This window comes from Rhinopithecus roxellana, chromosome 18 (genome assembly GCF_007565055.1).
Source record: "Rhinopithecus roxellana isolate Shanxi Qingling chromosome 18, ASM756505v1, whole genome shotgun sequence".
NCBI classification, from domain to species: domain Eukaryota; kingdom Metazoa; phylum Chordata; class Mammalia; order Primates; family Cercopithecidae; genus Rhinopithecus; species Rhinopithecus roxellana.
Window position 1 is genome coordinate 1,985,260 of NC_044566.1, and position 16,040 is coordinate 2,001,299.

Below are 16,040 nucleotides of genomic sequence, written 5' to 3' on the forward strand. Positions count from 1 at the left end.
GTACTGTCATCATTACTTTATAGGAAAGGACACCTAGGCTTAAAAACTGCCTACATGCAGATATAAGTAACACAAGAAACATTCCTTTTGATCCTTAACCAGCACATACATTGTTTTCCCTATGATTTTAAAATTTGTAACCCAAAATCCACTCATCTGAGCTCCAGTTTCTCCCTGAGGTGTCAAGAAAGGAATATGGACTCAGAATTATTTGATTTTTATAACTTAAACATGAAAATGTATCATTTTGCTTTTACCTTTTCAGCTTAACTGTGTTTTTTTGTTCTTTTTCTTTGTTGTTGTTGTTGTTTTGTTTTGTTTTTTAAATAAAAGGACACTTCTTTTCCCTTCTTTCACCTAGCAACTGCCACACCAAGTAAGGCAGGTCCTCTAACAGGTACTTACAGACGGCTCTGATACAGGTGAGTTAGGTCCTGGGGAAACATTTTCCTGAATAATTATTTTCCTGGAATGGGGCGTTTCTAATAGAGTCCGTAAGCCTTCATGATTTGACAAGTGCACAAAAGCCCCTTAAGTCTGAGCAGGTAAGATTTGGTTCTGAAAACTAGGATAGAAGTGTTACTTAGAGAACAAGGCCCAGTTGGGATCAAGATTCCTGGTCAAGGGTAGTGAATATCATAATTTGTCAATGATGTTAAATAGTGGAGGAAATAAAATAAGGATACAGGAAAACGTAGACTCCTCAATCTGCTGAACCAACGACATCTTGCACCTAGTATGTATCTGTGGCTAAAGCTCTTGTATGAGGAGTAAGTTCAATGCTTAAGTAATAATTTTAGTGCCACTTATGATATTCATTTATTTATTTCCTAGCTAGTGAAAATGTCGTGATCAATCATTTGTTCCAGTCGAAATTGTCACAGACAGGATCCCTCGTATCTGCCTATCCTTCCTTTAAATTCCGAGGACATAAGTCTGCCCTGCTCAGTAAGAAAATGACAGCTTCTTCAATTATTGGAGAAAACAAGAATTATCTAGAACTTAGTAAGGTAGGAGTTCTTGTGATTATTGTTGGGTTATTTTTAATTTTGATGAGTATATTTGCTTCTTTTTTTAAAAAAAGCACAATTTTGAATACCAAAGAAATAGATATTTTAATAGTAAGTGTAGTCTGAGTCATTTTATTGGTTGTCTGTGCAACATCCCAGTTATGTTTCATCTCTGACTGCCTTTTTCATGAATAGAAGGTAACTTCAGATACTGTAGGCTTAGAGGGAGTAAACTTAGCTATCTTATTCTGTTGATATTAATCACTTCCGATAATTGAGGTCTCTAAATGATAAATTGTTGTTTCTCTTATAGACATAGGGTATTGTTCAGGTGCTAGGATGTTTTTACTGCATATTTGTAGAGTTTTAATTTTATTGTATTATACTAATTTGTAATGTATATTTGTCTCACAAAAGTTTAGTTGTATATACAACCTCAAGATTCTATGTGGCAAAAGAGAACTAAAAACTCAGTGAAGAGTTGTTTCAAACTGATAGGAAACATGTATGGAGTGTTTTAGGTTTCTTAAGAATCCAGTGCCAGATGGTATTCCAGAGTGTTTTGCTTATGTCTACCAAAACTATAAAAGATGAGGAATATATTTGGGAAGGTGTTCAGGACAATCAATTTTAGAAATGCAATTGTTGCAGCTTCTGGAATACATTTTAGCTTACCAGTTAAAATAAAAGCATAATTCAATTCTATTCTATTTTAGAAGAGTCACCAAAATGTGTGTTAATATGAGTGTGAGTGTGTGAGTGTGTGTCTCCAGCCAGTGGATTCTAGAATAAAAGATCCTTTGATGTGGTTGTTTAGAACTAAATGGTCATGAGAAGTAGTCTCTGCCACATAGGAAATGGCATTTAGTACGTTAAAAAAAACACATACACAAGGTTATCCTTATGAGAAAGATCTCTATGCCTGGAGGTCTTCCTGAACCTTCTGGCCCTTCTTTTCTCAATCATCCTAAAAGTCGAGAGCAAAAACTACCACACACAACTAACCTCAATTATTAAACATTATGAGGCCTCGATGCCATTAGTCTTTTCCCTGCAGGACTGCAGAAGGCGGGTAACTCACAGTAGTTCCTCCACCCAGAAAGGGAACTGGAGTGTTCCATTTCAAGGGACAGAGAGCTATTTATTATGATTATTCCTTAAATGTTCTACTTCTCACTTCCCTTATTTCTTCCCTTCAAACTCCCTTCATCCATGCACAGCCACCCCTGTGGTCAGGAAAATAGGATTTTCCCTACTCTGTAACTGAGTATGACACATTGTATTGTGTTTGTAGAGAATGGGTTGATCTTGGCCCAGTCACTTCATTTTACGTTCCCTCATCAGTTCCAATGAATCACTTCAGATTGACGGTAGGTCTTAACAGAAGAAAATGAGCTATTGTCATAATAGCAAAAGCACTAAATCCACAAGAAAGTTATCTCAGATTTCTTCTTGTATCAAGACCTTTTTTAAGAAAAATGATTTTAGATCAATAAGTCTATTAGTCTAATACATAATTTTGTGAAATATAATAGTAGGTTAGTGGCTGAGGTTCCTTTTAACCCTGGGTGGAATTTAATTAATTGCCTCTGGCCTTTCTTTCTGCCCTTTCTTTCGTTTTGGGCTCATTTTCACTGATTTTATGTCTCTGTCATCATGTAATCTTCGCTACATAGGATTGTTTTTTCTCTTCAGGGCTGTACATATTTACTTATTTGAAAAAAAAATAGAGTCTATTAGCATTTTTTACAGATAGGTAATTGAGTAACCTTTTTTAGTAGTTATAAAACGAGGAAGCGGAGGAAAGGGAAGAAAAACATGGTAAGAAAGCATCAGACCATTCATTCATTCAATTCCTGAGTGTACTTAAATTTAAGGGAACAGACCAATGATAATTGAAACATAAAATTTTTGTAACATAAAATAGCATCATTTTGCCCTAGAGTAAACTAAATTTCATGATAAATATGAACAGTTAGTAGCATAACCAGGATATGGTAGTGAGTTTATTGTACCACCAAGCAAATCAGGATCTATGTTTATTGTCACACTAAAATGGGTGCAGGATGTTGATAGATCTGATTTACACAACAGCCCTATACGTGAAAGGTTGGCAGTAACAGTTGTGATTTTACAAGTAGTTGCCCATTTCCTCAACTTATACACCATTACGAAAATCACTTGGCACTGGTTTTTATAAACTGTTTTAAATCCACATTTGCCTGTAAGTGAATGTACATGGATGTGAGACTTAATTTTTTGCTCTTCTGAACTGAAATTTAGTAAAATAAATTTGCTCACTTTTTCTTATTCTTCATTCTTTCTTCTTTCCTTCCTTTTTTCCTCTGTCTTTTCTTCTTCCTTCCTTCTTTCTCTCTCTTTGTTTTTTTCCTTTCTCGCTTTCCTTCCTTCTCTCCCCTCCCCTTCCCTTCTTTCCCCTCCCCTTCTACTCCCCTCCCCTCCCTTCCCCTCCCCTTCCCTCTCCTCTCCTTTCCTTTCCTTTCTTTTCCTCCCTCCTTTCCTTCTTTTCTTTCTTTTTATTACAGTTATTAAAAAAGAAAGGAACTTCTACATTTCTTCAAAGATTGGAACGAGGAGATCCACTCACCATAGCATCACAACTCAGGGTTAGTGACGTTTTCAGATTTCAAAAATTAATGTATGTTTATAGCAACTAAAGAGGGTTTATGTACTTTTTTTTCCCCCATTTTTGGCAACTTAAATATCTTCAGAAAAAAGTAAACATACACACACACACACAGAGTAAATGCATAATAAGATTTAAAGATATAAAGACTTTTTATTTAAAAACTGCTTTATATTTTTAGCTAGTGTCTCCTTTGGAGAATCAGTTGGGTTTTACTTCTCTCCTTAGAAATCCCTGACGGATATTCTTGGAAAACTTCAGAAGTGCACTCCACACTTCATTCACTGCATCAGGCCCAATAATTCAAAGCTGCCAGATACTTTCGATAATTTTTACGTGTCTGCTCAGCTGCAATATATTGGGGTCCTGGAGATGGTGAAGATCTTCCGATATGGATACCCTGTTCGCCTTTCCTTCTTGGATTTCCTGTCAAGGTAAATTCTTCTGCTCTGAAAATTGTCGTTTTAGCTGCTGTTCAGTGAACTATACTGACACTGACACTATTGCAGCAAGGATCTTCTGTTGTCTTTTTTGGCATTGCTTTTGTTGTTTACATTTTCTTATCTCCAACAAACAAAATATTCTGGGAAACAATGAAAGACACTGACAAAGCTCACGTAAAAAATTAATTACACTGCACTGAGGACAGTGTCTTGGAAACCATTCTCATGTGTGGCTTTCAAAGCTTTCAAAGTGTGGCTTTCCTTGAATTAAATTTTTATAAAATGATTGCATGTGATACTCACTATTTATTATTTAAAAGGAGAATATATATAAGTGATTATTTCCCCTTTTATATATGAACAAATATTATTGAGATCAGTGGTTGGCAAACTACTCTCATGGGCCAAACCCAGCCTACCACCTGTTTTTGTAAATAAAGTTTTATTGGAACATGGCCACAATCATTTCTTTGCATATTGTCTGTAACCACTTTTGCACTGCAGTGGAGATAGACAGTGTCCCATGGTGTAAAATATTTGTAAAATGTTTGTTATCTGCCCCTTTAGAACAGAAGTTTGTTGACCTCTATTTTCTTCAATAAATTCAGCTGAAAAACACACTGTGCACAAAACAGTGCACTTATTCCTAGGATAAACTCTTGTCAGGTGGCCTCGTCTTCATGTCTGTATTAGCGTTTCTCTGATGGTAGCCTTATCCCAGCCATTTGCAAGAAGAACCTAAACTCACCCAAAAGCAGTAACATCCCCTCAGGCTACGTATTTGTTCGTATGTATTTTATTTGATCAGAAACTTTAGTCTGATTTTAAGTAAATTATAATCCTCACTGAATAATCCATTTTAAATAAATTGGTTGATGGATAGTAACTTAATTTACAGATAGTTGCTACTAAGCACTATTCCAGGCCTCATCTTTAGGTACATTGTTGTGCTATACACTCTAGCTTGATGAATGTCCCAGTTTAGGCAGGTAAATGCGTGTGCAAATAATGGCCATTCAGTGCTTGTAATGCTACAAAGGGTTGGAATATTGCAAAGTGTTACAGACGCATAGTAAGGAGGTAATTTGGGATCAGAGATGGCTTTCAAAGATATTTGAAAGATATTACAATCCTGGTGAAAATAATGAGACTATCTGTTTTTAAACGTTTAAAAAATAAAACGGGGTGGGCAAAAAGGAAATCAGAAGACATTTGGTAATTCTATATAAAATAAAATGAGATCTTAAAATAATACTGATGTAAACTAATATAAGTATTGCAAGTGTGAAATCTTGCATTTATGTTTAAAAATTAACGGTACAACTACAATATGAAAAAGTCTGTTTGATAAACCATTCATCCAAAAAAGAGAGATTTTAAGACTTTCGTTGACTAGTTCGATGCGAGCCACTATTTTGAGGAAGCTGTGAAACAAAAACAAAACAAGCCAGCCAACAAACTTAAATCACTACATTTGAAATATTTAATTCAGAACAAAGGGAATAATATTTAAACGATGACTAAAATTCTGTGTTTAATTTTTATAACATTTGTTTTTCCAGAAGAAAGAAGCCACATTTACTTATCGTGCATGTTGGTAAATTTTATAAAGACACATAGAAGAAAATAAACAACATATGAGTTCAGCTTGAGCCTTCCATTTTAAAGGGGTGATAGAATATCTTTAGAAGATAGAAGATAAGCAGAACCACATGGGGATGGATGTATTTAAACTGTAGAATATGTATTTCAGATAGACAAGATATTTGTGTTTAAAATTTAAAAGGTGCTTGTAAATAAGATAATAGACATGTTGTCTCTTAATTTATAAGGAATAACTACGAAGTTGGGCTTACATAGAAAACAAGAAAAGCTGGATATAACACCTCTGCAGCTTGTTGTGGACAGGAGTCTTGGTAGCTCTCACTGACTGTTGCGGGGCTTTGGAAGGGACGGCTCTTGACCCATCTCTTTCTGGTCCCTCGGTGGAAATCGCTTCATAGTCTTCAGAGATGCCAAGCCTGTTAAGAGCTGATATTTCTTACATTTTGTAGTGTGTGTAGTAAAGGTCAGCCTTCCCACCTTAAGTATAGATGGTCTTTGGTTTGAGTTGTAAAAACTGTTGTTGTGTAAGTTTAAAACAATAGAGTCCCCAAATGTATCCCAAACTTTCTGAATCCGAATCAACAGGGAGTAGGAACTGGGCTCCCCCTGGTTTGTAGCTCCAGAGATGATTCAATATGAAATAGAATGGGGAGTGTCCATCCTCGGCTGAGGTCTCAGGAAGTGATCTGCGGTGTCCTCAGAGGGTGACGAGCCTGGAGACATTATGATTTGTTTAACTGTAGTAACTCCCTCTTTAGTGTTACTCAGAACAGCAGTTCTCTGACATCAGTGCACATCAGAATCACCTGGAGGCTTCTTAAAATATCATTTCCTGGGCTCCCCACCCCAAGTTCAGATTCAGTAAGTCTGGCAGAGGCCTGTGAGTTTGCATTTTTTAAAAGTTTCCAGCTGATGTTAACGTTGTTGCCATGTGGACCTCACTTTGAGAACCCCTGGCATGGAATCTCTAGTCATCTGGGGACAATGTTTTTGTTTTGTTTTGCTTCCCCCGAGCCAAATGTTGAAAGGGCACCAGTGCCTTGGTGATCAAAGCAAACTTGTGAGGAATGTATCATCTCCAGCCTCACCCCAGGTTCATTCAATCAAAATCTGCAAATTCATCACAATTCCTCAGTGACTGGTATGCTGTTGAAGTTTGAGAAGCACTATCCAGGCAGACCTTGGTGACGTTGTAGGTTCAGTTAGAGACCACCATAATAAAGCTAATATCATAATAAAGCAAATCACATGAAGTTTTTGGTTTCCTGCTGCATATAAAAGTTATATTTGCACTATCCTATAGTCTGTTGTGTGCAATAGCATTACATCTAAAACACCATATGATACCTTAATTTTAAAATATTTTTCCTAAGTAATGCTAACAATGACCTGAGTCTTTGGCAAGCCGTAATCTTTTTGCTGGTGGAGGGTTTTGCCTTGATGTTGATGACTGCTGACCCATCAGGGTGTTGGTTCCTAAAGGCTAGGGTGGCTGTAATAATCTCTTAAAATGAAACAATCAAGTTTGCTACATCCATTGACTCCCTTTCATGAAAAATGTCTGTGTAGCATGCAATGCTGCAGCAGCATTTTACCCAGGGTAGAACCTCTTTCAAAATTCGAGTCAGTCTTCTGAAATCTTACCACTGCTTTATCAACTAAGTTTATGGAATTTCCAAATCCTTTGTTGTCATTTCAACAATGTTCACAGCATCTTCACCAGTAGTAGATTCCATCTCAAGAAAACACTTTCTTTGCTCATCCATAAGCAGCAACTCCTCATCCGTTAATATTTGATCATGAGGTTGCAGCAGTTCAGTCACATCTCCAGGCTCCACTTCTAATTTTGGCTCTGTTGCTGTTTCCACCACGTCTGCAGTTGCTTTCTCCACGGGCGTATTGAACCTCTCAAAGTCATACATGAGGGTGGGAATCAATTGCTTCCAAAATTGATATTGTTGATATTTTTACCTACCATAAATCACAAATATTCTTAGGAGCGTTTAGAAAGGTGAATACTTTCCAGAAGGTTTCCAGTTTACTTTGCCCAAATAAATCAGAAAAATCACTATCTATGGCAGATCTATCCTTAGAGAATCTGTTTCTTAATAATTCCTCCTTGATCCATGGGCTGCTGAATGGATACTATGTTAGCAGGCATGAAAACAATATTCAATTCCTTCAGTAGTTTTTGGGTGACCAGGTGAATTGTCAATAAGTAGCAGTGTTTTGCAAGAATTTTTTTTCGGAGCAGTAGTTCTCAACAGTGAACTACAAATATTTAGTAAACCATGTTGTAAATTGATGTGCTTTTTTTCATATGTTTGTTGGCTGCATAAATGCCTTCTTTTGAGAAGTATCTGTTCATATCGTTCACCCACTTTTTGATGGGGTTGTTTGTTTTCTTGTAAATTTGTTTAAATTCTTTGTATATTCTGGATATTAGACCTTTGTGAGATGCATGGATTGCAAAAATGTTGTCCCATTCTGTAGGCTGCCTGTTCACTCTGATGATAGTTTCTTTTGCTCTGCAGAAGCTCTTTAGTTTAATTAGATCCCATATATCAATTTTGGCTTTTGTTGCAATTACTTTTGGTGTTTAGTCATGAAGTCTTTGCCCATGCCTATGTCCTAAATGGTATTGCCTAGGTTTTCTTCTAGGGTTTTTATGCTTTTAGCTTTTACATTTAAGTCTTTAATCCATCTTGAGTCAAAACCACAATGAGATACCATCTCACACCAGTTAGAATGGTGATCATTAAAAAGTCAGGAAACAACAGATGCTGGTGAGGATGTGGAGGAATAAGAACGCTTTTACACTGTTGGTGGCAGTGTAAATTAGTTCAACCATTGTGGAAGACAGTGTGGCAATTCCTCAAGGATCTAGAACCAGAAATACCATTTGACCCAGCAATCCCATTACTGGGTGTATACTCAAAGGATTATAAATCATTCTACTGTAAAGACACATGCACATGTATGTTTATTTTGGCACTATTTACAATAGCAAAGACTTGGAACCAACCCACATGCCCATCAATGATAGACTGGATAAAGGAATTGTGGCACATATACACCGTGGAATACTATGCAGCCATAAAAAGAATGAGTTCATGTCCTTTGTGGGGACATGGATGAAGCTGGAACCCATCTTTTTCAGCAGACTAACACAGGAGCAGAAATCAAACACTACATGTCCTCACTTATAAGTGGGAGTTGAACAGTGAGATCACATGGACACAGGGAGGGGAGCATCACACACTGGGGCCTATCCAGGACTGGGGGGCAAGGGGAGGAAGAGCATTAGGGCAAATACCTAATGCATGTGGGGCTTAAAACCTAGATGATGGGTTGATAGGTACAGCAAACCACCATGGCACATGTATACATATGTCACAAACCTGCACGTTCTGCACGTGTGTATCCCAGAACTTGAAGTAAAATTGATTTTAAAAATGGATGTGCTGTCGTCCATGCTTTGTTACTGCATTTACATAGCAAAGGGAGAGTAGTCTTAGCATAATTCTTGAAGGCTCTCAGATTTTTGGAATTACAAATGATAACTGGCTTCAACTTAAAATTGCCAGCTGTATTAGCCCCTATAGAGTCAGCCTGGCCTTTGAAGCTTTGAAGCCAGGTATTGTCCCCTCTCTAACTATGAAATTCCTAGATGGCATCTTCGTCCAATAGAAGGCTATTTCACCTACACTGAAAATCTGTTGTTTGCTGTAGCCACCTTTATCAATTATTTTAGCTAACTGTTCTAGATAACTTGCTGCAGCTTTACATCAACATGTGCTGTTTCTCCTCACCCCTTCATGTTACGGAGACAGTTTCTTTCCTCAAACCTCATGCATCAACCTCTGTTACCTTCCAGCATTTTTCCTGCAGTTTCCTCACCTCTCTCAGCCTTCATAAAATTGAAGAGTTAGGGCCTTTCTCTGGATTAGGCTTTGGCTTAAGGGAATATTGCAGCTGGTCTTATCTTCTGTCCAGACCACTCTCCATATCAGCAATAAGGCAATTTTGCCTTCTTATCATTCGTGTGCCCACAAGAATAGCACTTTGAGTTTCCTTCAATAACATGTCTTTTGCATTCACAGCTTGGCTGTTTGGTGCAAGAGATCTAGCTTTTGGCCTGTCTTGACTTTCGACATGCTTTCCCTACTAAGCTTAATCATTTCTAGCTTTTGATTAATCGTGAGAGATGTGCAACTCTTCCTTTTATGTAAACACTTCGTGACCATTGCAAGTTTATTAATTAGCCTAATTTTAATAATTCTGTGTTTCAGTGAATTGGGAGGCCCAAGAAGAGGGAGAGAGAGGTGGGGGACCTCTTGTTAGTTGGAACAGTGAGAACACGTGTGACACTTACTAAGTTTGTTTTCTTATATCGGTGTGGTTTGTGGCACCCCAAAACAATTACAATAGTAACAGCAATGATTGCTGACCACAGGTCACCATAACAGACATAATTTTAATGAAAAGTTTTAAAATATGACAAGGATTACCCATATGCAAAACAGAGAAGTGAAGTGTGAACATGTTGGAAAAACTATGCTTATTAAACCTGCTTGATGTCGGGTTGCCACAAACCTTCAATTTGTGAAAAATGCAAACCTTCAATCTCTGCAAAACACGGTAAAGCAAAGCACAACAAAATGAGGTGCACGTGTGCAGGATGGGAAATGGGATTTATCTCACTCAGCCAATATTAGAAAAGTGCATTTAGTGTATTTTTCTCTGTTTCTTCATGTTGTTAGAGTTCCTTAGATCTGTGACATCAAAGATTCTCTGCATTAAAGGAACCCTTAGTGATTGTCCAGCATAACCTTTGTCAGCTACATGAATATTTCTAACCATTATTCCAACAGTTATCCAAATTGCTCTATTTCCCCAGAAGAGAGTGGAGAGAGAGAGAGAGAGAGAGAGAGAGGGAGGGAGGGATGGAGAGAGGGAGGGGGAGAAGCAGAGAGAGAGAGAGGGACGGATGGAGAGAGGGAGGGAGAGAGAGAGAAAGGGGGGGAGGGAGGGATGGAGAGAGGGAGGGGGGGAAACAGAGAGAGAGGGAGGGACGAATGGAGGGGGGGAGAGAGAGAGATCATATATCATAAAATTAGAAAATTATTTTTACCTTTGCTTTTGTATACTTCCAAGTCAGTTTTATATACACTCTATTAGGATTACTCTTTTGCTAAAATAGTAAATGCAATTAATACTTAAAAATTAAGTATAATTTTTATATGTTTATAATAGACTATAACTTCTTCTAAATGAGGATCGTATCATATTCATTCACAATGCTTGTGCCTTGTTGGTGTTTAACAAATTTTTTCTTTTTTTTTTTTTTTTTTTTGTTTGAGACGGAGTCTCGCTCTGTTGCCCAGGCTGGAGTGCAGTGGCCGGATCTCAGCTCACTGCAAGCTCCGCCTCCCGGGTTTACGCCATTCTCCTGCCTCAGCCTCCCGAGTAGCTGGGACTACAGGCGCCCGCCACCTCGCCCGGCTAGTTTTTTGTATTTTTTAGTAGAGACGGGGTTTCACCGGGTTAGCCAGGATGGTCTCGATCTCCTGACCTCGTGATCCGCCCGTCTCGGCCTCCCAAAGTGCTGGGATTACAGGCTTGAGCCACCACGCCCAGCCAACAAATTTTTTCAAAATGAACTTGGCATTGGAGATTGAATGGTCGTTCATTTTAAGGTAATATTTCTGCATAACAGAGATCATAGGCATACTGTAAAAAGTACAGTGAGTAAAAAGGAATACTGAGGATGGGAAATGATACTTTTAGGTAATTCTTTGCATTTCTTTTAGCATTGCCTTATTTAAAATAAGATGTGATTTTTTTTTCTTATTTTTATCTGTAATGACATATCAGTGGAAATGGAATTACGAATTTATTTTAGAGGAAATCTGCCCGTATCTCTCTTATATTTAGGATGCCAGTCTGAAATAATATTACAAAAAATATTGATTCATAGAGAGATTATAGTTCCTGTAGAAACTGAAGAATTTAAGTAAGATACAATCAACATACGGTTACATCAAGAAATAGCATACTTTAATATTCCTTGAGTATTCAAGAAGCTCCTCCACTCTTTGAAATGCCCCCAGGCAATGGAAACATTGTATAAAAAACAAAGCCTAGAGTTGTAAGTTAATATAAATTTTTGGTTGTTTGTTTGGTTACCAAAATTTCAGGTAACAGAATGTACTATCCCTATGCAAAATATTTATTTTCTATTTATATCACCTTGTCTTAACTGCCAGAGAATAAAAATCTATCAAAGCAAATGACTTCATTAAGTATACAAGAAAGAATATGATTACCACAAAAATCTTGAACAAAAAAAAAATGTCCAGTTTTGCAGTTGGGAAGTAAGCAATCACTGATTTGAACAGGATGTATTGTTTCTGAAATCTGACATGACAATAAATGTGGATAATGGACATTTCTTGGACTTCGTAGGTGGACATGAGGTTGTAAATTTGCATCATGGTATCTTGGCTTTAATAACTGTCCATCATTCCAAGTCTTTCTAATGGAAACTGGAGGATTGCTTTAGTTGAGAGGATACTATTTTGATTAAATGTAGAAAAGTATGCTTGTCAGTTTTTTTTCTGTATATTCCTTGTGTAATACAGCTTCAGAGTGGGATGATAAAGACTTAAAGACTCTGTCTCCAATGGCCAGAGACTTCACAAGTTTGGAGACAGGAGGAACAATAAAAGAAGCCGCAGGAAAATTATTATGTGCAAATGATGGTACATAATTGGATTGCCTACAGCTGTGGACTTACTGTGTCCTCCTCTAAATTCATACGTGACTTTATTTGGAGGTGGAACCTCTAAGAAGGTAATTAAGGTTGAATGAGGGCATAAGAATGTGGCTGGCACAAGAATGTGGCTGGCACCTTGACCTTGGCCTTCTCAGCCTCCAGAACTGTGAGAAATAGATTTCTGTTGTTTAAGCTGCTCAATCTGTAGTACGTTGTTATAGCAGCCCACCCAAACTAAAACAGCCACGTTTGCGTGTTCATTTGGTGTCAATAGGCAGCAAAGCTATATACGTTGTGTTTGGAAGTTTGGGAGCTGAGTTTATGTTACTTGATACTTGTGCTGATGGAAGGAAACATGCCTTACCAGAACATACCATATGGTTTCAAAGATTTTGAGGCATCGTACATGTCAATCTCATCATCTTTTCTACCTTGTTTCCTTTATTGCTCTTCAAGGTGCACTCAGGTATCCTCTCCTTTGGAAGACATTTTATAAAATCCCAGATAAGTTGGTGTCTTTAAGGTTCAAAATGTGCTGTATAATATAATTATCACATGCCTATTAGAGCATGCTGGAAATATCCATGTATGTGTTCATTTCAACCACTAGACCAGAGGTTAGAAAATGACAGCCCAAGAGACAAATCTGGCCTGCCATCTGCTTCATGTGGCCTGAGAGCTAAGAATATTTTTTACATTTTTAAATGGTTACATTTAAACAGTTATATAAGTACCTATATAATATCCTCAGTTTTGCCTCTTAGCATGCAAAGCCTAAAATATTTACTCTCTGGCCCTTTACAGGAAAAGTTTGCTTATCTCTGCCATAGACCATAAGAGGGGTTTGCCTGGCCTCTAGCAAGAAGCTGGTCACCCTTCCTGCCTCTGCATCCAAATTCTGTGCAACTGAAGGAAAAAATCTGATCTACTCTTCAGTAGATCTCAATAATGTTCTCTAATGTCAGTCTCATTCTTCAGCTTAGGAGACCTTCTGCTGATGGCACTGTAAAAGCCGGCTTCCACCAGTATGTTCTGTAGAACAAAACAATCCTAAATCAGTGGCTTGCAACAGAAAATGTTTATTTCTCTCTTGCATTGCATTTGAGTGTGGTTTGGAAGTAGCATACCTAAGCTCAAACCAGCTCCAATCTTTGTTGTCGTTGTTCTTGTTTTTTTTTTTGAGACGGAGTCTCGCTATATCGCCCAGGCTGCAGTGCAGTGGCCGGATCTCAGCTCACTGCAAGCTCGCCCCCCGGGTTCACGCCATTCTCCTGCCTCAGCCTCCCAAGTAGCTGGGACTACAGGCGCCCGCCACCTCGCCCGGCTAGTTTTTTGTATTTTTTAGTAGAGACGGGGTTTCACCGTATTAGCCAGGATGGTATCGATCTCCTGACCTCGTGATCCGCCCGTCTCGGCCTCCCAAAGTGCTGGGATTACAGGCTTGAGCCACCGCGCCCGGCCCTTGTTTTTGTTTTTAATGGTATTCAGCTTTAAAGACTAGCCCAGATCTAGGATATACTCTTCCTGAGTCATAGGGAGGACCAAAATAAAAGGCTGAATGAGTGTTACAGAGGCTACTGAAGTGTGGCCTGTGTCATTCCCGAGTATCCCATTGGTTAAAATCAGTCACTTGGCCAAGACCAACATACATAGCGTGGAGAAGTGCCCTTCTCATAGGGATGCACTGCAAAACATGTAACAGAGGGTTGGAAATGCATCGACTTCTGGCTGAATTATCTGTTATTGTGTGTTGGACCATCCCCAAACTCAGTGGCATAAAACAGCAATTTATATTTTCTCTCCATGCTGTGAGCTAACCGGGATTAGTGGGCAATGCTTGCTTGGGGTCTCTTCTCCAGTTGCAGCCATATGGCTGAAGAGGTGGGTGTTAGCTAAGTCCTGGCTGGGCTGGGGCGATCCAAACTGTGGTCTCTTCAATCCTATGCCTGGTGCCTCTGTTCCTCTAGGTGACTCTCTCTCTAGCAGAATAGCCCAGACTTCTTATCCACTGGGTCAAGTTTCCATGGAGAAGGAAAGAAGCTTGCAGCCTTCTTAAAAGCTGGGCCTGGACTTGGCATAGCAGCACTCTCCCTGTATTCTATTCATCAAAGCACTTAAACCCAACCCAGATATATTCAATGGGGAGCATCCATGTATGGCACCAATTTGAGACAAGCTACCATCCTTTAAAATACAGAACTCACGGCCAGGCGCGGTGGCTCAAGCCTGTAATCCCAGCACTTTGGGAGGCCGAGACGCGCGGATCACGAGGTCAGGAGATCGAGACCATCCTGGCTAACACGGTGAAACCCCGTCTCTACTAAAAAATACAAAAAAATTAGCCGGGCGAGGTGGTGGGCGCCTGTAGTCCCAGCTACTTGGGAGGCTGAGGCAGGAGAATGGCGTGAACCCGGGAGGCGGAGCTTGCAGTGAGCTGAGATCCGGCCACAGCACTCCAGCCTGGGCAGCAGAGCGAGACTCCATCTCAAAAAAAAAAAAAAAAACATACAGAACTCACAAGTGATGGGGAATAATAAAACCTTTCCACAGCCATGCCTGTACATAGGAATTATTATTTTCATCTCTCCCCAATATGTATATGTTAGTTTAATGGGTTGAATAATATAAAACCATGTATTTTTTTCAAAATTGTAGAATTGAGAGAAAGGGTAATAGGAGGCCATGCTAGAAAAAAAAAAGAGAGAGAGAGAGAAAAGAAAAGAAAAAAGGACAGCTTTGAAAAGTCCCTACAGGAGATGTTTTATATGGTCTCAGCCACCTTTCCCAAAGCTGCCTTTATCACCCTGTATGCTTGTGGCATTCTCATTCATACGTCTTTGTTTCCAATGGTCATCAAGGGCTGTGCCGGAATTGTGGTCCTATGGCTCTCTCTCAAGGTGTCACTCCTCTCCATCTTAATCCCACCTTCCGAGGAACAAACATTAGAGTCTTAACTCCAGACCCGGGGTGGCAAGCTTGCATGTGTCACATCCAGCATTCATTTAAGGGATTATTTATGGTTGGCTGGGAAGAGTAGGGTAACTAAATGGAGAAGTTTACTATTTAATGAGGAGAACTTATTTGGAAAAGACAGAAGGACTTGTCAATGAAAGCACCAGAGGGTGGGCTATTATGCTTGGCATGGTGAGGGACCGTGAGCTGTGTTTTTAGATGGTTACTGGATGAAATCCCTCTCAGAAATAGACCAAACCATTTAGCTTGCCTAAATGACACAGTTGTTGCTGAAAAGCCTCGCTGTGAAAGGACACATCCATGATGTTAAATTGGGTGTTCGGAGAGAGGGATGAAAGAAGACACACTTCCATCTATTGGATTAAAGCTAACGGACGGTGGCTACCCAATGAGGCAGACCCTCGCCAGAGAACAGCCTGTGCTGGAGTCTTTTAAAATTCTGCCTTGTTACATGCTGGAGATGCCAACTACTGTCAATGCATCCTTTAGAGAAGTGTGAATTAATAAGGTCAGGAGATATTAAATATTCTTAACAGCTTGAATTGGCAAAGGATAAACTTTCTCCAAGGTAATTTTGCCACATC

General features: G+C 39.0%; 1 protein-coding gene across 2 annotated transcripts in view; it reads left to right on the forward strand.

Moving 5' to 3' along the window:
* Positions 1-16,040, forward strand: part of MYO16 (myosin XVI) — a 609,548-nt gene that overhangs the window by 446,275 nt on the left and 147,233 nt on the right. For both annotated transcript variants that reach the window (XM_010384748.2, XM_010384747.2), the window contains exons 25-27: positions 835-1,010; positions 3,557-3,637; positions 3,886-4,091. In XM_010384748.2, coding sequence (XP_010383050.1) covers positions 835-1,010; positions 3,557-3,637; positions 3,886-4,091 — 463 coding nt within the window. The remainder of the gene's footprint in view (positions 1-834; positions 1,011-3,556; positions 3,638-3,885; positions 4,092-16,040) is intronic.